General features: G+C 45.8%; 1 protein-coding gene and 1 pseudogene across 1 annotated transcript in view; one reads left to right on the plus strand and one right to left on the minus strand.

Annotated features, from left to right (window-relative positions):
- The window catches only part of CAMTA1 (calmodulin binding transcription activator 1), a 1,602,965-nt gene that overhangs the window by 1,433,232 nt on the left and 145,712 nt on the right, over positions 1–24,021 (plus strand). Inside the window, exon 10 of the mRNA XM_040424166.1 lies at positions 23,401–23,535. Within this exon, the coding sequence (XP_040280100.1) occupies positions 23,401–23,535 (135 nt within the window). The remainder of the gene's footprint in view (positions 1–23,400; positions 23,536–24,021) is intronic.
- Positions 4,247–4,448, minus strand: LOC120987329 (annotated as a pseudogene).

The raw sequence follows: 24,021 nt of genomic DNA on the forward strand, positions 1-24,021 counted from the left end.
CCAAGACTTGAGGGCTGCTCCTTCCTTCCCGAACCAGACTCCCAGAATTTTGATGAAGCCCGATTTGATGGTAAATGGGAAGGGGCAGAAGAGAAGAGGTCAGTTGCCAGTCCCTGAAGAGCATGGCTTCTGACTTGCCGCAGTTGACTTTGGCCCCTGAAGCTTGTCCGAACTCCTCGCAGGTCTGGATGAGTGCAGTCACCAAACGCTGGTCAGCGCAGAAGACGGTCACGTCGTCCATGTACAGCGAGCACTTGACCTCGTAGTGTCCAGGTCCTGCTGCGTTGATCCCTCTGATCTCTCCATTCTGCCGGACAGACTCCGCGAAGGATTCTATAACACAAACAAAAAGGAGAGGTGAAAGAGGGCAGCCTTGTCTGACCCCAGAGCGCACTAAAAAGGGGTCAGTCTTCCAGCCGTTCACCAACACCGTGCTGCAAATGTCAAAATACATCAGGTCAACAAACGAACAGAACATCCTGCCTAGACCCAGCTTGCGCAAAGCCCTGCACATGAATTCATGAGACACTCTGTCAAAGGCCTTCTCCTGGTCAAGGCTGATCAGGGCCGCATGTACACAGCGGTCTTTGATGTAATGTACCGTGTCTCTCATGAGAGCGAGGCTGTCTGCGATCCTGCGGCCGGGAATGCCACAGGTCTGATCCGGGTGGACAATTCTGCCGATGACAAACTTCAGCCGGTTGGCTAGCACCTTGGCGAGGATCTTGTAGTCCACGTTCAGGAGAGAGATGGGATGCCAGTTTTTCAGGTCACATCTCTCCCCCTTCTGCTTATACAGGATCGTGATCATTCCTTCCCTCAACGATGGGGGCATCCTACCCTCCACCACCATCTATCTCCTCAAAGAGTTCCAGCAGGTCCGGACAGATCAGATCCCCCAGCGCTACATAGAGCTCCGCTGGGAGGCCGTCACTGCCCGGGGTCCTGCCGGACCTAAAGGATCTAGCGGCAGAGAGCACCTCCCCCACCGTCAGAGGGTCATCCATTGTCTCCGTACCTGCAGGGCCAAGGCGGTTAGTGATACCTGACAGGAATTTATCGGCGGCCGTCTGGTCGGTGTTCTTCAGGGAGTAGAGGTCGCTGTAGTAGTCTGTGACGACTCCCATTACTTCCTCCTTCCCCCGAACGCATGTTGCCGTCTTTGTCTCGAAGTTCATTCAGGGGCATGTGGCCGGCGTGGAGTTTCCTGAAAAAGAACGAGTTACACTTCTCACCCTTCTCCAGGTTTTCCACTTTGGAACGATTCGACTGGATTCCTCCTCAAAGTGCCTTTTCAGGCTCTTTTTGGCCTCCAGCTCCTCTCTATCGTTCCAGCCGCACCGGTGAAGGTCTTGCAGGGACCGTAGCTCACGCTGCAGTGCTCTGAAGGCCCTCTTCTTCTCACACGCCTGGTGTTGTTGCTTGGCCTGAAAGAAACAACGAAACTGGACTTTAACATACTCCCACCAGTCACTAGTCCGATGAAACAAGCATTTGTCATTCTGCCAGGCTATGTAGACCTCTCTAAGTTCCGCAAGCGCGTCCTCGCGATTCAGCAGGGCGCAGTTCAGTTTCCAGGACCCGCGGCCAAAGGAGAAACCCGGTGCCTAGGGTGCACTGGACCTGAACGGCCCTTTGATCGGAGAAGAAGCAAGGGACCATAGAGTGCCTACACCGCCTGACTGCCCGAGAGGTAAACACAAAGTCGATCCGAGAACGGAGTGAGCCATTGGGTCGGCTAGACGTATAATTAATGGAGCCTTTCCCCATAGAGCCCACAACGTCCTGCAGGGACGCTTCGGTCACCATCTCAATGAGCAGTTTGGAAGTGACATCAAGCTTGCTTGACGTCCCGGAGCTGTGTCCGTCCTCCTCGATCGGGCAGTTGAAGTCCCCGGCCATCACTACGGTCCTAGTGGTAGCGAGTTGCACTCGGAGGGGCTGGAAGAGTTCCAGTCGCTCACCCTTGCCAGGGGGGGCATAAACGTTGATGAGCCTAACCGGCTCTCCCGCCCAGGAGCCGTCTGCGACAAGAAGTCTGCCGCAGACAAACTCCTGGATGGAGTCAAGTGTGAACGCGTTTCCCCTGAGGAGGATGGCAACCACGGCCGACTTACAGTCGCCACCACCGGACCAGTAGGAGGGGCCATGGGACCACTCCCATGCCAGATGGTTGTATGACCTAGAGGGGGGCAAAGTACATTCCTGCAACATAAACACGTCGGCGACCTGTGAAGTAAGAAAGGTTAGTACCGTCTGACGTCTGAACCTGTCCCTGATGCTCCTAACATTGATGGAAAAAAGGTTAAAATTGGCCATCATGTAAGAGAATGAAAAAGGTTAGCGGAAACGATACATCTTAGTTACTACTCCGGACGTCCGGCGGCTTCTCTTCATCTTGCGCGCTGTTTGTGAGTGACTTCTCCAACAGCCGCCACTGTTCTGCGATCTCGTCGAGGGCTGCGGATTTCTGGGGGACTTCTTGCAGCTCGGTGGTTTCCCCGCTGGCCACTGTTACCTCCACATTCGTCTCGTCGAGGCTCTCTGTGGTGTGGAGGTTTTGCTGTTCAGGGGCCTCACTGGTGGCTACCGGGTCTTCCACCTGCTGCTCCATTTCTTCTGCTTCTTCTTTGTCAGGCAGGGGGATTTCCACTGCCTCGACCATCTTTTTCTTGGAGTGGTCAGCAGCTGGGCTGTCCCTCTCCTTTCATTTCCCCTTTTTTTGGATGACACCTGGGGATTCAAGAGGGGGAAATTCCTCCAAAGAGAGGGCTGCAGCAGCTGGAGGAGAGGTTAATGCTGCTGCAGTGGTGGCAATGGGGCGGGTTGGGGGCAGTGGAAGGTGCCACTGCGGTAATGGGCAGTTGGATATGGGAATCCTCAGTGGTGGTGACGACGGGGCAGGAGGGGGACCGGGAGAGGGGGGGATGGAACCATGGCCTAGAGCAGGTGTCTGCTTACCCTCCTTCTTTTTGGACTCCTTCACTTTGGGTCTTGTTGCTTCCAGAGGTGCGGCTGTGGTGGGGTTCCCGCTGGCCGGTGCTCTGGCTGCGACCGCTGCCCAGGTGCGTTCTCTTTGTGGGTAGTCCTTGTAGATGTGTGAAGCCAGTCTGCACAGGTTGCATGCCGTCTTCTTAGGGCAGTCCCGGGTTTCGTGCCCTGCCACACGACAGATCCAGCAGGCCGCCTCCTTGCAGTCGCTCAGCCGGTGCCCCTTCTTGCCACATTTCCTGCAGGTCTGCGGCATGTCGGAGTAATAGATGAGCGCTTGGGAGTTGCCCAACGAGAAGGCCGGGGGCAGGTGTTGCACGCCATCCGGGTCTGTGGGGTCCCTGTTCAGGCGGACGATGACTGACCACTTGCCGGTCCAGAAGCCGTTTCCGTCCAAGATGTGGGTGGGGTCCTTCACCACTGTGCAGAAATGCTTCAGGTAGGTGACTATATCCATGCCTGGGATGTGTGGGTTCCGCATGGCGACGGTCACTCTCCTTTCTTCTCTCTAGACTGGGCAGCTGCCCACAAAGCGTCGGAAAGGGGAGTCCGGTTGTGCGGCTTTCACCATCTCCCAGTACCTCTTGCAGATGGCCACGGAGGCGAAGGTGATCCAGAACATCCCAGCGAAGAGGGAATGGATGCTCGTCACCTCCGGCTTGGCGAATCCCTGGTCCAGGACCATCTTCTTGCCAAACACATCCTGGCTCATGTCTGGCGCTCTCCCGTCCACCTCCTTTAGCTTCAGGACGACCGTCTGCCTCATCCAGGGCTCCAGGGGAGGGGAGCCAGGGCCGGGCTTCTGGCCTTCCTGTTGCTTCGGAGGAACGGGCGCCGTCGGGTCAGTAGCCGATGAAGTGGAGGCTGAAGGGTCCTGGAGGGCCTCTTCCGTGGCTGTTCTTCCATCTGTGGCAGTCTTCTCGGTCTTGTTCTTGGGAGGCTTGGAGGTTGAGGTTGAGGCCATGGCTTCTTCCTTCTTCCTGCCTTCCTCTCCCTGGAAAATCTTCTTGCTGGGCGGAGCTTCTTCCGGGGAAGGTCTTCGCCGAGCTTCTTTTCCTCATCGGGGTCCCCCGAGGCCGGAGTCTTTAGGCCGGAGTCTTCAGTCCTCGTCGTCGGGGTTCCTCGTCGAGTCTTCGCAAAGTCTTCCCCTCGATCGCAGTCAGAGAAAATCTTCCAGTAGTCGTCTTCAGGCTGTCGAGATCCAAGTAAGCACTGTCTAACATCATACACCAAGACTATTAAGCCACAGGCCAAGAGGAGGTCGGAGACCAGAGCACTCTTGTTCCCTGGGTAATAGCCCTACACCCAATAGCAGCAGTGAGCTGAAGCTGAATTTAATCAACGATGCTCAAAGGCAGAGTGCAGGAGGTACCCACAAGTACCTGGGCCGGCAGGTCAAGGCAGACTGATAAGAACAGATACTACACTTGATCTTAGCCAAAAGGCCGAGAAGCGATCTATATATAACAACTGCTATATGTGGCGCTAGTTATAGCTCTCATTATTATAGGAAAACAGTCAATATAGGGGGTTGTCACGAACTGAGCTGGAATGGATCAAGGCTAGTTCTCCCATGAGGCAAGATAAGTAACTTGTCTCATGCGGCAGCAAAATTCTAAGCTCATTACAAAAGGATAAATATAATTCTGCTGATTACTTCCCCCTTACCTTCTATTTCTTCATCTTCCAATATTTCAGAGACACTTGCAGCTCCTGGGCCTCATGTCTGTAACACCTACCTTGTGTAATTTATAATACTGGTGACTTCTTACGATACATGTGGCAGAGAACTCACCTCAGACACCAAGGAATATTTGCAGCTGCTAAAATTCAGGCTACCTTCAGTCTCCACTAGGGGGAGCTTAGGATCCCACTGCATACTATGGATACATTGAAGTTAATTAAAAAACAATAGTCTGAAAGCTTCGAAGCTTCCTCTGGTGGTGGCTGCAGGCAGACAGAATTTTATTATTTAACGAGGTTGCAGGACCACGGGGACCGGTAAACCCTAACAATCAGACTTTTATAATTTTTAATGTTGGGACAACTCCATTAAAGGGACTCAAGACCCCCCTATCAAATCACAAGCACATTATGATGGCTGTAGGTCACCTGAATAAAACATTATTTACCCCTTCCCGATCTAAGGCTCTGTTCCTGAGAAATGAGCAATTATCTTAATTAAGGGTTTGGGTCAAGTTTTTAAGTTATCTCCTATCCACAGGACCCAGAGGTTGGACCCACAGCAATCAGCTAGTTATCCTGTAGATAGAGGATAGTTTTACAACTTGGCACAACCCCTTTAAGCAAATAAGCTGTTTGGTACAACGAGGTTGTCACAGTTGTCCTTGCCACTCCAAAGTTACACTCCTGCCAGCAACCTACTTGTTTTGATTGACAGGGCCAGACAGTGACAGTGTAATCTCTCCTGGCCCTGTGTTCTTACACTTGCACCGTCGCTTTGGGTGGCGACACGGTACAGCCCTGGTACTTGTCACGGCTGAAATCGCCTGTACTGCGCATGTGATGATACCCAAAGCGATGGCGTATCTGCGGTTACCCAGGGGATCACTGCTTAAATGGGTTGTGTCACTTCAGCAAATGGGATTTATGAAGTAGACAAAGTGAATACAATGAATTTACTAATGTATTGTGATTGTCCATATTGCCTCTTATGCTGACTTGATTCATTTTTCCATCACATTATACAGTGCCCGTTTCCATGGTCATGACCACCCTGCAATCCATCAGTAGTGGTCATGCTTGCACATTATAAGAAAAACGTAGGCCTATGAGCGCTCCCATGATCCCAACCACCAGAGAGGCTGATGCTTTTTCCTATAGTGTGCAAGCACGACCACCACTCCTGGATTACAGGGTGGCCGGAACAATGGAAATGAGCAGTGTATAATGTGATGGAAAAATGAATCCAGCCAGCAAAGGAAATAACAATACATTAGTAGGTGGCTTGTATTAACACTATCTACATGATAAATACCATTTGCTGAAGTGAGACAAGGATTAATGTTGTAGAGGATCACTGCTTAGAGTTAAATTTATGCTGAAAGAGTTAATGTTGTGATTTACAGTATTGTGAAAGTATTCCTTTTTTATGCTCTATGTATCCTAAATGGTTGTTGTGACGGTATCATCCGTGTCACCGTCTAGTATTCCCTTCTCCCCTTGAAATAGCACCGCCAAGTAATCCACAGAGCAATAAATCGCTATTATCGCTAGTATCGCCGGTATCGCCAAATAAGTCTATACATTAGCCCAAGCTGAATGCTAGAAATACTTTACTGGAAGGCTTTTCATTGAAAAAATACAATTGCTTTTATCCCCTGCTCCCATGCAAGGGAGACACCCACAACAACCATACATTAACCCATAACACAAAGGTTACAACCCACATAGACACCATGGTTAACATAATCAACACAGGCAGGAGAATACACATTGCCCTCTGTCCTGAGAGACAATCGAATTACAACTCTGTTGTCTCCAGGACAGAGGACAATCGCCAATACACACAGAGAGACAATGGAACAGACATCACTTACTCAAACATACAATGTCCCACCCTTTACAATACACATAGACATTTAACACATCCCAAAATGACACGAATTGGACCAGGAATTCAAAAGTTAGTACAAGTCTCTTTGGCCTGGATGTACTTATGGCTTTTCTGCACAAAACCGGTGCATTCAACATGGGACCATAATCGCATGGTAAGAGGCTGGCAAGTAGTCCTTTCCAAGCACTCGTGGCAACCTCAAAAGAGGGGAGTTTGTCACATATCTTCCCTTTGGGGTTAAGACTAAACGGGTATCTGACCTCCTGTCGGTCAGTACCTAGATTAGTCGGGAAGCCCACCCACAAAGAAACATTAGCAGAGTTGCCCATCCACGGTAAATAGTTAACAGGGTAGCTCACCCACCAGGGACTGTACTGGTCTGTAGGTCCCAGGTTGTGGTGAAACAGTTCTGCATTCTCAGTCTCCCTGGTGCAGCTAGGCAAACCGCTGGGGCTACTTGGGGAACAGCGGCCAGCGGTGTTCTGCACTGATGCCAGCACTTCTGCTGGGGCGAGGGGGGTGCAAGCCAGTCCTGTAACAAGGGGGTCGCTGGAGCAGAGGCTAGCGGCGCTCTGCCCTGATGCCAGCTCTTCTGCTGGGGTGAGGGGGGTGCAAGCCAGCCCTGTAACAAGGGGGTCGGTGGAGCAGAGGCTAGCGGCGCTCTGCCCGGATGCCAGCTCTTCTGCTGGGAAGGGATCAGTGGGTATCGCAGGCTCATCCCCTGCCCCAAGAACTCGGTTGGGAAGTAGCTGGGAAGGGGAGGGCTCGCTTACCTCCTCCTCCTGGTATCCCTGCGGAGATGGCTGGGGATCTGGACCGACCGTCCAGCATCCCTGTAGGACTGGCACAGAGCCCGCGGTCTCATCTGCGCCCGTGTAGAGGGGTTTGTGTTCCCCTTTTCCCGGTATCTCCGGCTGCTGTTGGAAGGTGAGGCCGGTTGCCTCTCCTCCCCAGGACTCTGGTTGCTGTAGGGCAGAGGGACCCAGCATCACCTCCCCCTGGAACTCAGGTTGCCGCTGGGGAGAGAGACCGGTTGTCTCCTCTCCCTGTGATATGCACTGCCGCTGGAGATCTGAGCAGGCGGCCCAGCATCCCTGTAGGGCTGGTAGAGAGACCTCGGTCCCATCTCCACCTGCCATCTGTGGGTCCTCCCAGGACAAGTCTATGAGGTTGCTCACCTCTGAGGTTGGTTGGGCGAAAGAGGGTATAATTTCCAGGCAATCCTCTGGGCTGAGGGATGGTGGTTGAGCTAGGTTGAACAGTTGACGGTAGCTCTGCTCCAGCTCCCACTCCATGGTGACTAGATGAATCAGGTCTGGCCCCAGGTCGTCCGCCCGGGGACGGTCCAGCTCGGTTTCCCTGATGTCGTGGATGTCCCAGAACCGACATTCTGTGGGACATCCAAAGTCATCGCCCTCATCAAAGGCTTCCCACAGTAAGCCCGGACCATTATAATCCTCTCCCTCCGGCCAATAGTGGTTAGTCATCCATGGGTTGCGCTGGGTGGCAAACCACTTTAGTGCCCGGTACGCTTTGTCCAGCCACAACTCCCTCCAACTCAGGGTCCACAGTTCTGTCACCCACTCAGCCAAGGGTTGCTCTCCTAGGAAGGGTGACCGCAGGGCCACGAGTACCTGGAGCCTCTGTTCCTCACTGGGAAGACTCTCTCTCCGCTGCCGCTGTACCTCCTCCAAAGCGTCATACCACAGCCCCTTTCGAGTGGCATCTCTGTAGTCCAGTATGCCCTCCTCTGATAAAGGCCCATCCTGTTGGGCCAAGTACTGCTGCAACCTCCAGTGAAACTCCTCTTCCATGTTGCTGTGGATAGGAACGCTGCCCGGTAGCTAGCTCTGTCCCTTGAGCTCCTTCAAAGCGAGGGTCGCTGCACGAGTGCCAGCGTTGCCCTCCATGCACCATACACTAGTGACTTCCTTGAATCCTCTGTGCAGGGAAAAAGGGAAAATCCCGCTGCTTGCCACCAGTTGTGACGGTATCATCCGTGTCACCGTCTAGTATTCCCTTCTCCCCTTGAAATAGCACCGCCAAGTAATCCACAGAGCAATAAATCGCTAGTATCACTGGTATCGCCGGTATCGCCAAATAAGTCTATACATTAGCCCAAGCTGAATGCTAGAAATACTTTACTGGAAGGCTTTTCATGGAAAAAATATCCCCTGCTCCCATGCAAGGGAGACACCCACAACAACCATACATTAACCCATAACACAGAGGTTACAACCCACATAGACACCATGGTTAACATAATCAACACAGGCAGGAGAATACACATTGCCCTCTGTCCTGAGAGACAATCGAATTACAACTCGGTTGTCTCCAGGACAGAGGACAATCGCCAATACACACAGAGAGACAATGGAACAGACATCACTTACTCAAACATACAATGTCCCACCCTTTACAATACACATAGACATTTAACACATCCCAAAATGACACGAATTGGACCAGGAATTCAAAAGTTAGTACAAGTCTCTTTGGCCTGGATGTACTTATGGCTTTTCTGCACAAAACCGGTGCATTCAACATGGGACCATAATCGCATGGTAAGAGGCTGGCAAGTAGTCCTTTCCAAGCACTCGTGGCAACCTCAAAAGAGGGGAGTTTTTCACAGTTGTCTATAGGCAACAATAGTTAAAACTGTAGTTTGCTGGGGTGATGGGCTAGTCCTGCCCCCTGGTTAAGCAATCTTTGCTGAGCAGACCTAGAGTGTGTGACCTGTATGTGTGAGCTCCTCAGAACTAGGCCAAGTCCAGGGAACCGTCATGTCTGGGACTGAAAACTGCCAGAGAGCAACTGCATAGAGAGACTACCCCTGAGAGAAAGAGAACAGACATTTATACATGGTTGAGAACCACTTTCAAAGCTGTGCCAGACAGACAGTAAGATAACTGTTCGTATATAGAAAAATACTTAAGGAGTTAATGGGGTAGATCTATCAAAACTGGTGTAAAAGAAAAGTGGCATAGTCACCCATGGCAACCAATCAGATTCCACCTTTAATTTTTCAGAGCTCCTTTGGAAAATGAAAGCCGAAATCTGATTGGTTGCTATGGGCAACTAAGCCAGTTTTCCTTTACAACAGTTTTGATAAATCCCCCCCAATGAGAACGGAATTGCATGTCTGTGGTTATTTGGGAAGATTGAAAAGTGAACTCAGAGGGATTCTCAGGGAGGATAACTGCCATAATTTTTACTGCCCATACAATACTACTGGGAGAAGCCTGCTCTGTAATATACTTCAGAACTGCGCCTATTGCTGCTAGGTGTACTTTAACTCCCATCATCTGCTCAGTAAAGAAAGAGTCTGGTCATTGCCCCCATCATCTGCTGGCCCCCTCCATCTGCCCTTCTGCCTTGCACACATCTACCTAACATCAAGAGCACCCCAACCACAATGAGGCATGAGCCCCTAAAGGTCCAAGATGTGCCGCGAGGAGCGGAAGGGTACACCCTCCTAAATCTGCATGCACGGCCCCAGAGTGCGCTAGAGAGAGAGGGATTAGCCACCATGAGGACTACTACCACTCTTGTTGCCACTGCCACCATCCTCTCCAGCTCTTGCTTCTGCACCTCCCCTATAGTCTAGCCTAGCTTGCTACGTATGGGCGAGAACACAGGGCCAGGAGAAATTACATCTCCAGTGCCTGGCCCTGTCAATAAAAACAGAGAGGGGCTGGGAACTGGAAGTAGTGGCATTTTGGTGCAACAAGAGCAAGAGTGACACCCTCGTTGCACCAACCATTAATTTGCATGTTAGGAAAAATGCTTATATCTAAGGAACGGAGCCTTGGATGAAGAAGGAGAAAAAAATGTTTTATTCAGGTGACGGCTACAGTCATCATGTGCTTGTGGTTTGATAAGGAGGTCTCTGGTGACAGACTCCCTTTAACTCTATGCCTATGCAGGGGATTTGGAGCACTGTATCAGACAAAAAGGGGTCGTTAAGCCACTTTGAAGCTGTATTAACAAATTGAAGGAGTATCCCAGTTTCATGATATTGACCTAGTCTCAGGAGTAGCATTTAGACAAGTGCTACAACCAAGCACAGCGCTGTTCATTGTATAGTGGCTGTGCTTGGTATTGCAGCCCTGGCCCATTCACTTGAATAGGACTGAGGTGTACATAGGCCATGTGACCGATCAATGTGACATCGTTGGCCTAGGAAGAGACAGTGGTGCTTAATGGATAGCTTCATCCTCTTCAAACAGCTGATTGTGGGGTTTCCGGGAGTCGTCCTGGGAATAGGTCATCGGTAAATTACTCCCATAAAACCCCTTTAATCAATACAAAATTCTGAATCTAAAAATTACAACCATCATTCATTTTTATCCCTTAACGCTATATCACGTACATGTACCTCATAAGCCATAATGCACTGGAGCACTGAGTTCACTCCATACATACAGTTGTAGGTGCCAGCTGTATAATACAGCTGACACCCGGCGGCAGTGGCCGGGATCGGTAATGGCGCCAATTCTGGTCACTTAACGCCTCAGATGCTGCTGTCAAAATCGGCCTCTATGGAGTTAGATGAAGGGAGGAGGTTCCCTCTGTCTTCTGATCAAAGCCCCAGTGGCAAAATCGCACAGCTCCGATCAGTTGCTATGACAGCTAGGGGCCTTGAGAAGGTTCCCAGGCCCGTCACAGCAAACTGCTTGTGAAGCTGTGTCTGAAAGTTTTAAAAAAATATGAAATTTTCAAATCCCCCTTCCTTCCCCAATTTTACATATAAAAATTTACAAATCAACATAACAAGTATCGCTGCATCTGAAGATGTCTGAACTATTAAAATATAAAAATATTTTGCTTGAACAATGAATGCTGTAACAGAAAAAAATAAAAATGCACCATTCACCATTTTTGGTCACCCCAATTTTTTTTTAGAAAAAGTGATAAAAAAAATGTACATACCCCAAAATGGTGCCAATAAAAACTACAATTCGACCTGCAAACAAACTGACCTCACACAGCTCTCGAGATGGAAATAAAAAAAAGTTATGGGTGACAGAAAATGGCAATGCAAAGGAAATTTTTATTTTTTCAAAGGTTTTAATTTTTTAAAAGTATTAAAACACAATAAACACCATTGGGGTCATTTATCAAACTGGTGTAAAGTAGAACTGGCTTTGATGCCCATAGCAACCAATCAGATTCCACCTTTCATTTTCCAAAGGAGCTCTGAAAAATGAAAGGTGGAATCTGATTGGCTGCTATGGGCAACAAAGTCAGTTCTACTTTGCACCAGTTTGATAAATGACCCCCTATATACACATTTACACTATATACACATTTGGTATTGCCGTATGCGCACTGACCCGCAGAATAAGTCACTTTTAGTGCATAGTGAACACTATAATACAGTGGCGTAGCGTGGGTTGCCAGCACCCGGGGCAAGCCAAGTATTGCGCCCCCCCCCCCCCCCAACCTGTGGCCATGCCCCTTTTTTTATAGATAATGTAGTAGATATCACCTGCAGTCCTATGTAACACCACAGATAACACGGTGATAACTCTCTGTGTACAGATAATGTAGTAGATGGGTGTGAGGCCCCAGATTTCAGAACATGCACAGTGTGACCTGAAGTCTGGGGACAGGCTGCTACAGTGTGGGCCAAATTCTATATCCATCCTCCCATCACTACAGAACATACAGGGTGATACAGCGCACATACCTCTTACATCCGGTGACGTCTCTTTGATTTAGATGTTCCTTCCCTCTTTCCTCATCCTCTCCTTTCGGACCTTCAGACCAGACCACCATTTTTCAGCCATTTCTCGTCTCTGCAGTTTGACAAAAAAAATCTTAGTTTACTACTTTTACATCATCCTCCCATCTTCTGGACAAATCATCCTACCACCCCCAATACTGTGCCACTGTGCTCCCGAATACTATACTGCAAAAACAGATAAACTCCCTGATAATAGTAGTACCATGCAGATAGTGCCGTAAAATAACTGCGCCCAGCATATAGTGCCCCTGACACTAATAGTGTAAACATAACGTCCCCCAAAAATAATTGTGGTAAGCTGATACTGTGCCAAGGTGCCCCCAGAGTAATAGTGCTTTCAAAAGTCCCACCAATAGTAATAATTCTCTGCTAGAGCACACATGGTAGTAATAGTGCTCCTACAGTGCCCCCAACATGTCCCCACTGTGCCCAAGAAGTAATAATGCTCCCATAGTGCCCATACTAGTAATCATGTTTCCCCTAGACCCCCAGTAGTAATAAAGCCCACCATAATGCCCCCAATAGTAATAATTCTCCTTATAATGTGACAGCACAAAAAATGCCCCCTTTTAATGCCCCCAGTGGAACTAATGTCCCCATAGTGCCCCCATAATGTTCCAGTATAAAATACCCCTATATAGTGCCCCCAATAAATGCCCCCATAGTGCTCCTCTCCCCCCTTCCTCCTATTGCCCCCATAATGTACCAGTATAAAATGCCATATATAGTGCCCCAGTAGATGCCCTCAGTTTCCCCCATAATTTGCAAGTATAAAATACCCCTTCTTAGTACCCCCGAAGATGACCCCATAGTACTCCTCTCTCCCCTTCCCCATAGTACCCACCATAATGTGCCCCAGTATAAAATTCCCCTATACAGAGCCCCCCATGTAAAATACTCCTTCTTTGTGGTCTCAGTAGATGCCCCCAATAATGTGCCAGTAAGAAATGTCCCCATAGTGCCACCCAATAATGTGCCAGTAAAAAGTGCCCCCAATAATGTGCCAGTAAGTTGTTCCCCCATAGATGCCCCCACAGTGCCCCCCAATAATGTGCCCGTAAGATGTGCCCCCATAGATGAACCCCCAATCATGTGCCAGTGAGAAGTACCCCCATAGATGGCCCCCCAATCATGTGCCAGTAGCCAGTATAGTACCATATAAAAAAATAAACACTTATACTTACCTCCATGGCAGCAATGCGATGCAGGCCTCTTCCGGCCTGTGTCCCGCGCTGTACAGCTTAGGCGGCCCGATGATGTCATCACACCGCCTGCGCCGGCCTCATCAGAGGAACGGGGAAGAGAAACCGCCTCTCCCTCCCCTGCCCCGCCGCAACACAGCCACCTGTATCGCTGTCCTGAGGACGGCGATACAGATGACTATGGGGATGAGCGCTTCCAATGGAAGTGCTCATCTCCCTGTGCCCTGCCGCCGGCCCCCGCTTGTGAGCAGGGCTGCTCCACCTGGGGCGATCGCCTCACTTTGCCTAATTGGTGGTGCGCCCCCTAAAGTTTTGCGCCCGGGGGCAATGCCCCCCCGTGCTACGCCACTGCTATAATAATAAAACCCAAACATGTTTGCCGCAATTTCACCCCACAAAGAAGAAACAGTTTGTATCCCCTTTACCCCATGAAGAGCTTTTTCTTCTTGTCCCCTGCAGAGTATATCACCTTGTACAACCATTGGGGGGGAGAGAAGTGATAACTTCTCATTATATACAGTATGTCAAAAATATTTAAAGGGTTTAGTCACTTTTGGGTTGCTGTTGACCGATGTGTAAGATGACTATATGGCACTTATTAATATAGCCTTTGTTTGTATTCTGTGCTATTTTCTATATTTTATAAGCTATGCCCCCTTGTTTGCCAAGTCTTTTGTGCTGTCCACACAGAGGTCTTGTTGTCCATATAATGGCTGCTGATGGAGGGTCACGTGACCAGGCAAATCACCTCCATGTGATGTCTCCTCCATTCAAATACACAGCACCTGCCATCTGGACTTGCACTGATGGAAGTTTAGCGCAGGTGCAATGTATATGTATGGAGGAAACATCACATGGAGGTGATTTGCCTGGTCACATGACCCTCCATCAGTGGCCATATTATGAACATATTTTCCCAGCAAAGGGACATGGCTTATGAAATATAGCAAACGGCAGAGAATACCAACAAAAGGCTATATTAGTAAGTAAGGCGTCTTCTTGCTTCCCCTTTCATGCGCACGCCGCTCCAGCCGGTAGCTAGCGTGCATACGGGGAAGCCGGTAAGAGTTAGTCAGGAAATGTTCCTGTGTGACGTCACACCTGTGAGTACGGGTGCCTCACTAACTCTTACCGGCTTCCCCGTACGCGCGCTAGCAACCGGCCGGAGCGGCGCGCGCATGAAAGGGGAAGCAAGAAGACAGAGCCATTTTACTACAGCGCTTCGAAAAGAATAAGGATCTCGCCTGCATTATACCACCAAAGACAGCGGGAACATCGGGACGGCTGGAAACATAGAAACATAGGTGAGAACGTTTTACACATACCTATATTGATTGCAGATAAATACTCTTGGCTAATTAGATATACCAATACAAAGAAGTGTCTTTTTCTCAGCGCGGAGATCTGCTTAACCCTCGACTACCCAAATAGTCAGATTACTGTGAGTATAAGCAGGGTACTCACTTAGATAACCAACAGCGATTCCCTGGATTAAAACCAGGGCAGTAAAGACACGTAGGGGACAAGAACTAGCGGCAGCGCAGGGTTATTTCTATTATTCCTATATTAATAAGTACTATATAGTCATCCTACCTACACATTGGTCAACAGTAACCAGACACTGGTCAACCACTTTAACGGTAATGTGAGTTACCATTGACTGAAACCAGCTGTTCTGATTAGACACCCCTCCATTCAATGAAGCATGGTCCTTGGCTTTACCCCAAGCCAGTTGACATTGTTTTACTAGCAGCAACACAACTCTTCCAGTTAGTCACTCAACCAATCAGTTCAAGTAGCCGCACTTTTTTGGCTAGTTCCTCAGTGATGGCATGGTGGTGATTCTGATCACTGCTGGGGCCTGAGATTTGTCCTGTGAAAAAATATTCTTCTTTTCAAATACCAGCACCTGGATCAGAATAGCTCTGTAATAGCATCAATCTATGAAGCGCCACCTACTGTTTGCTTTTTTTTATTATTTTTCTGTCCACCTTACTGAGGTAGTCATACCTGCTCAGTTCCATACTTCGACTACCACCAGCTGCAGCAAAAGGACACACTCATTGAGCGGCCACCTTTAAATAAATCTAGAAGAGCAATTGGAGTATGAATGGGGACACCCCTGGATCCATGTGCGGTACAGGGCTGGTTCTAGTTTTGTTAGAAAGAGATTGTCGTGTATTGTACGATGTCTGATTTTCATGTTTTTGCATTAATCATGGGATAACTCGTTTAAGTTTAAGCACACCAGATTAACACAGTTGTTAGCTCATTCATAAAGCAAATGCAAAAATAAATCAATTTTTTGTTTACATTTCCCCATTTGTAATCATCCGTAGAATCCAAAATGGCACATTATAAGTAGGGATGAGCGAATCGACTTCAGATGAAACAGTCGATTTGCATAAAACTTTGTTTCAATACTCGGAACCTTGGAACCGAACCCGAGTTCGGGAAATGTTTTTTTACAGTATAAATCAATTTCTGAAATTATTATGCAAAGTCTCGCGAGACTTCGCGAAGTAATAACAGGCTCATCGGAGCCAATACATTCTAATACTGTACGGAGCGATGTTTCATCAGAAGTCGATTCGCTCATCCCTAATTATAAGCCCCACCCCAAAAATTCCCCCAAAATTGTGTAGAACCTCCCTTTTTTGTGCAAAACTACACAAGCACAACCTCTTTGCTCTCACATTCGTTGGATAGTCCCATAAAAAACAAATATCTTTCTAACTATTATTATCAAACATTTCCAGGGGTTTATGTTCAAAAATAGATCAAATTTTTTGAATTGAAAAAAAGTAATTTCTGCCTTGAGACGATGACTCGTTCCAGCAGAAAGGTTTGATTTATAAGACCATTTTTTCCTTCTGTGACATGGAATGGTAGAGTGGACACCTCCTGAAAATGCCTTCAAGAAAGAACATTTTAAGACAGGACTCTCCATTACTTCAGCTGTTAATAGGCTTGGTCCATAAATCATGACTTTGTGTAGACTGGTTATTGCTTTCTGGGGGGTTTTTGAGGCTACGGTTATTGATCAAGGGAAGTAATTATCCATGCAAAAGTGACATTACAGCCACATTACTTTGTGAAAACACATGGCGAATGAGGCTGGAATATAGAAGATAAATGGATGTATAATATAGAAAGGAGAACAAAATTATATGTGTATTGATTTTGGAGCCTCATAAAAAAAATCAGCCATGTATTTTCTTGGCATTCTTCATTCCACCATTTACAGGTTGATTTTCAGTGTCCAAATGTGCTGACCCTGCAGAAGACTGTATTAAGTTGGGGCCCACCATATGGTCCACCATTGATTTCGTATTAAAGTCAATGTTCTTGAGCAAAGACCTAGTTGATCTTATCCAATAAGGTTCAGTTTTTTTTAACCAAATACCTGGATCTCTTCATTGAGGTCCATTTGATTCACTAACCTAAAAACTTTTACAAGATACAGTTTTGTATAAGGACTATGTACGGTAATTCTTATCCTCTTAGTAGGATGTAGACAAGTGACTACTTGAGGCTACTTAGTGATTATCAGGGTGGCTGTCACTTTCCTTCCAGGTCTTTATTGGGAATGGGAGTTCTCCTTGCCTGTAAGACCCTAACCTGCTGCAATACTACATGTTTCTCAGTTTTGTGAAACTTATGTCATTGTGAAGGCCATACAGGTCTGCATAAATATGACCTAAAATTACATCAGATTGTCACAAAAGTCCTAATAGTAGATAAAGATAACCAAATATTTTTATTATTTAACTTTTTTATTATTTTTAGTAATTTTTTGTGTTTTTTACATGCAATCTGATCTCTTGTATCATAAATTGCAATAAAATTATATTGCAGTCTATGGGACTTTCACTGTCTGCATGGAGAAGCCATGCCCCAGGCTGTAATAGCAATTCATTGGAGCCCTGCATTTTTACAGCGGGAGCTCCAATTGGAAGGCACAGGGTCAGAATTTTGACTTGACCACACCAAAACTTTAAATGAAATCTTAGTTTTCTTGCTAGATGACCCACGTTCTCTTGAGATTCAGCTCATGGACAGATGTCCTGACATTTTCCTTGAGAATTTGCTGGCATAATTCAGAATTTATTGTTTCATCAATGACGGCAAGTCATCCTGGCCCAGATCAGCTAAACAGGCCCAAACCATGATGCTTTCCTTTCTTCAAACATAATGCTGCTCATTTAAAAAAACAATTTGGTCTCACCTGTCCACAAAACATTGTTCCAATTGTCGGGATTGTCCAGGTGATCTTTAGAAAACTTTAGATGGGCAGCAGTGTTTTTTTTGGAGAGCAGTAGCTTTCTCCTTGCAATCCTTTCATGCACACCATTGTGTTCAGTGTTCTCCTGATGGTGGAGTCATGAACATTTACATTGCTAATGTGATGAAAGCCTTTAGTAGCTTAAAAATTACCTTAGGTTCTTTTATGGCCTTGCAGATTATTTCATGCCTTGCTTTTGGTATGATCCTTGTTGGTCGCCCACTCCTGCGGATGGTGATAATGGTCTTAAATTTACTCCATTTGTACACAATCTGTCTGTGGATTGGTGGAATCCAAACTCTATAGAGATGGTTTTGTAACGTTTTCCAGTTTGATGAGCATCAACAACTCTTCTTCTGAGGTTCTCAGAAATCTCCTTTGTTCATGACATGATACATTTCCACAAATGTGTTGTGAACATCAGACTTTGATAGATCCCTGTAGGTCACACCTGACTCTGATTTCACCTTAAAATTATCTAATGCTAATCCTAAAGGTTCAACAAACAGGGGGCAATTAGTGCAGTTTCCCGTCTCAGTCTAAAATACACTCACTGCCTATAAGGACGGTTAAAAACGTAATTCTTTAGTAGAACAACTTATAAAAATTGGCTAATCCCTCTCTTACAATTCAGAGATAGGCACGTAAGATATAAAAATACAGGGATACTTGGATGTATAAATATCCCCTAGGATCCACGTGCGGACAGCTAATGCCACATCAGCAATTCACCATGGTGTTAAAAAAAATGCTGTCCGCAGGGGCATAAGTAGTAAACACACTGAGCTTATTATTTATTTGTAACACCCAGCGGTCTCACTACCTAACTGCTTAATGGAGACTGGGGTGGATATTAAAACAAAACATGATCACTAAACAATAAAATTCATGTGTAGGGTCTATATATCATATCCCAGAATCTATACCCCACTGTTCTGGTGCCTGACAGTTGGAGCAATAGCCAGGAAGACCCACTACATGAATTAAAAGCAGATTAATATTGCTGCGCCCTGCTCGACGCTCATCAGGAGCATGCGGGCAAAAAACAGGTAGATCAGTAATCAATTGCCTAGAAATTAAAGTTAGCAAGGACGCCGCACATGGTGAGTGCAGTATCGGCAAGCTCAGTGTGTTTGCTACTTATACCCCTGCGGACAGCATTTTTTTTAACACTATGGTGAATTGCTGATGTGGCATTAGCTGTCCGCACGTGGATCCTAGGGGATATTTATACATCCAAGTATCCCTGTATTTTAACATCTTAAGTGCCTATCTCTGAATTGTAAGAGAGGGATTAGCCAATTTTTATAAATTGTTCTAATAAAGCATTCAGTTTTTAACCGTCCTTATAGGCAGTGAGTATAATCCTAAAGGTTCACATACTTTTTCCACTTACAGACATGTGATATTGGATCATTTTCCTCAATAAATTAATGACCAAGTCTAATATTTTTGGCTCATTGGTATGATTTGGAAATCTTCATCTACTTTTAGGACCGAAGATGTAGTTTTATGTCAAATTTGTGCAGAGATATAAAAGATTCTGAAGGGTTCACAAACTTTCAATCAGCACTGTAATACGTCTGCTGTCACATGCGTATTGAATGAGAGATCCACCTTAAAACTTCTTCTGAGAGCTCCACATCAAAAAAATTACTTTGTATCCAACCAAATCAAAGGCTAAATGCAAATTCTTCTCGGGATCACAAGTATTGAAAGGGTTAGTGCACTTTACGTAGCACTGTCAATCCTTCAATGAAGGCATCAGAGCTCAATGATGTTGAAATATTGGAAGATGGATTTAACATGGATTTCCCCTTTAAGAGAAAAGAGATTAAATACTGGAATATTTATTTTAAAAAATGCCAGCCTTGCATGTATTTTCTTCCAATGCCATCTATTACCTTGTAATGCAATGCATCACCTTGTATCCCAGAATGCATTTTCCTTCGTGCCTATTGTTCATTTCTGCTGGTTCAGTAAATATTACCTGTAAATAGAAAAAAATGGTTGAGTGGACTGCATTCCTGGATTTTACCAACAGAAGAAAATGAAATCTGACAGATTGCCAATCTAGACTGCTAATGTGTAGGCCGTCCCCACTTACTTGGGAGATTTGAGGCTTTTATATCAGCTGTTGGTTCCCAACAGGAAGGGACATTTTTTAGCTCATCCTAAGGTCTGGTTCATTAGTGGAAGCTATCAAAGCCATTAACACAAAATGCAACACGACTCCTTGAAGAAGCTTTTATCTGGCGGTACAGTAGCAATTTAGAATTATTCTTCTATGCATTTTAGGCCAGGCTCTATGAGAATTTTTGGTTCCCTGAGGGTAGGGGTTAAAAACTGCACAACCTCAGTGTTTCCCTATGAGGGACAAAGTAGCAGGTGTCCAATTATTCTGATCATATTCCCCTTTGGAAAACACTGAGGATATCCATGAGTTGTGGTAGTATAGTATAGTAGATAACCACTAGAACCTGGATTCGCCACTACACCGTGGACAAAGTTGTACTTCTGGCTCTGTACTCAGCATTACTTCTGGTGTCGACTGCTGCAGGTGCCAACTAATTAGTTGGGGTGGTATAGATGACCTATCATTAATATAGTTAGCCCCAAAAAAACGTTAAGTGCCCAGGAGGCGGAGCTTTACTGTGAAGTGCTCTTTGCATTGAGCTGCTTTGCAGCCCCTCCTCTCTGCTCTGAGTGACAGCTTTAACGTCCTCCTGGTTGGATGCTACAGCTGTCACCCAGAGCAGGAGTTTGGCTGTGAAGCAGCTAAATGTGGAGAACACTTCATACTGAAACTTCACCTCCTGAGAAATTCCGTGAGCCGAATCTGGTAGAATGAAACTTCATATTCACACTACTCCTGATGATAAAACCTCCACAAAAGTTATGTTTGTACTGATCTCCAAAGCTCCTACCTTAGCATGATCAAAACCGCTGACAGATTTCTATTAAATGTATGAGCAGTAAGCTCCTTAGCTCCACCTAGTGGTGACTGAAAGCATCCATATATAGAAAACATTTTAAATTAGAAGTCTGACTTCCGAGATCGCTGCCAGTCAGTCCTATAAAGGATCTGTGGTTGTGCAGTGAGTTCCACACCTATTTTCCTGCATCTGGTGCTGCAGCTCATCCCATTCGGTTCCATTCAGGGGACCAACTGCACTACCATTCATAGCTAACCGTACTGAATCGATATGTCTGTTCACAATGAAGGGGACGCGGTGCTCTCAGCTCTTTCATTCTGCTGATAAGCAGGGGTTTTGGTGGTTGACCCCACATTGATTAACCATTTATAAACTATCCTAAGGACAGGCAATCATTTTGAACTTATAGTTCGAAATGAAGCTGCACAGAATTTTCGACCTATATAAAAAAAGGGTCCTTTAAGCCAACAAAGCTGCATTTTTCAAGATCTCTGCCTGCTAACAGTGAATTAAAACCTTGCTTTTCTACATTCAAAACCTGTCAATAGTTAATAGTGCACCATATCATGACATAAATTAAGTACCCCAGCAGATGTTAGTACCTCCAGGACCATGGTCTCCATCTAACACTGCAGGAAAGTTTCCCATATCAAATATATCCTTCTCTATAATGCATGCATTTTTTATGGAGCACTCAATACTCGTCAATAACAATACAAATGGGTAATAATATTTCTATGCAAACTAATTTGCTTTTTAAGAAAGTACTGCAGCAGTTAGCAATGGTAATAGTGGCTGTAAATCTCAGGCAGAAGGATAGAAATGCTATTTTTATATTACAAAATAAATTATTGATAGTAATTACATGTTTGTACCTCAGGATGGAACAAACAACATAAGTACCAACATCTTACTACATGACCCGGAGAGCTCTATGTACAAAATGTAACATAATCACAATGAAAGCGGCAGTGAGATGTACAGATTATGAGAGATATGTTGTAAAATGTCCTATCTATCTACGAGTATCTATCTATATCTATTTCTCCTATCTATCTACGAGTATCTATCTATCTGTCTACAAAAGTAAAGCAAACTGCAGCACTCTTCAATATTCCAGGTGCAAATCCTAGATGCATCCTGGACTAGGATCCTCAGGAAATAAAGTAAAAAATAGTAGGCAGCACTCCGGTATGAAAAAGAAAAAGTGGACTCCTTTATTCACCTATGCAACGTTTAATGTTTCAGCTCATCTCAATGGAGCCATTGTCAAGCTTGACAAAGACTCCATTGAGATGAGCTGAAACGTTGCATGGGTGAATAAAGGAGTCCACTTTTTCTTTTTCATACCGGAGTGCTGCCTACTATTTTTTACTTTATCTGTCTATCTAATATGTAAATCTAATTCTGTATCTCTATCTACCGGTATCTATCTATTTAATATTTGAATCTAATTCTGTCTCTTTATCTATCTATCTATCTATCTATCTATCTATCTATCTATCTATCTATCTATCCAGCTATCTATCTTTCTGTCTCTGTTTATCTATCTCATATCTATAAATTTCCATTGTTTTCATCTATCTATCTATCTATCTATCTATCTAGAGAGATTAGCTCTATCTCCGGGGTCTCAGTCACAATATTCTCACTGAAAACCGTGTTGAATGTCCAAACAGTGCATTTATTTTGATACCAGCACCAGCAAACACGATACAAAATGAAAACCTTCGCATCTGGGCTCTACCTAAACATATAACATGATCCCTGACTCACCTATACAGAGCGCTGCACACACTTGGAATATAAATGCGGCTTTCTCCAGCCATACAGTCCAGCAGCTTCCGGGCTGTGACCCTTCAACACTTTCTGGGGGATTGTGGCCCAGTAGTCCTCCCGACTCTGGCCTCGTGACCCTTGTTCCCAGGCGTCAAGGCGTCCCCCAAAGTTCCGGCTAGCGCCTAGTCCCGTGGACCCTCAGCCTTGCCTTGCTAAGACCACACTGACAGAGCCTCAACAGGCCTCTGTCTGTACATTCCCCACTAACTGACACCCTGGGAGGATCTTTTTCCCAGTCTGATTATCGCAGACCTCACCTGCGATTCTCTCTGGTCCAAGGGAACACCCGTGCTGGAAGGGTGTGGATTGGCAGATCCCACTTCCAGTCCTATCTGCCAATCCAACTAAAATCCGGCCCAGACTACACCAACAAGAACCTTGTCTCAGCAACCTACATGCTGCTGAGAGTATTACCTCCCGTATTTTAGCTATCCCACCCAGCTGAGGTATCTGAGTGCGATATACACCTCTTCCCACACTGTCCACCTTATCACACTTATCACACTATCTATCTATCTATCTATCTATCTATCTATCTACTGTATCTAGTCTGTATGAAAGCTACTTGCATTGAATGGTTTTGATTACATTTATAGCTATTTTTATCTGCTCTGGAATGTACAAATTGATTTTTCAATGTGAAAGTATGATGGCAAGCTCTGATGGATTTTTTGTGAAAGCATGATGATAACCTATGCCCCCTTAGTGCTGCATTACTGCGCCTTCCATATTCTTCTTTGTGTTGGTAATGTGTTTCAGGTGGAGATTGAATAATTTCATAACCAGTTTGATGAATCCTTTGCTTCCCTTTTGTTTTGCAGCACATGACACTGGACTGGTCACCCTTCAGGTTGCCTTCAACAACCAGATCATCTCAAATTCTGTTGTGTTTGAATATAAAGCGAGAGCCCTTCCAACACTGCCTTCCTCCCAGCACGACTGGCTCTCCCTGGACGGTAAGAGCAGATTCTCCAGCACACCACCAGTAGTGACCCATTCATTATATAGATGTCTGATAAATGACGTGTGTTCCTAGGACTAGTTTTATAGAAGATGGGGCAATAAGCAAAGTAGGGGCCCCTGCTGACAATTTTATAGTTTTAATTGTGATTAAAACAATCCCTGATTATCCAGGGTAGTAGAATCTAATTAAAAATTAGATGTTGGACAGTGAATTCAGTCTTCCTGCTGATTAAGATACATCTGTTCTAAGACATAGGAACTCGTGCATTTAAGGTGGAACACTTCCTTGACAGTATATAAGGACATACATGACTACTTCCCTACAATTGTACTTTGTCTCAGCTCTATATAAATAGGCATATTTTTCATATAAAACATACATTTTAAAGTAACTCAGAACCAGATCTTTTCTTTAAGAACTGTGACTGTCTCTTTAAACCTGACTGGTTGATTATGATACATAATATCATATACTATTG

The sequence above is a fragment of the Bufo bufo genome, chromosome 1, assembly GCF_905171765.1.
Source record: "Bufo bufo chromosome 1, aBufBuf1.1, whole genome shotgun sequence".
Taxonomy (NCBI): Eukaryota; Metazoa; Chordata; class Amphibia; order Anura; family Bufonidae; genus Bufo; species Bufo bufo.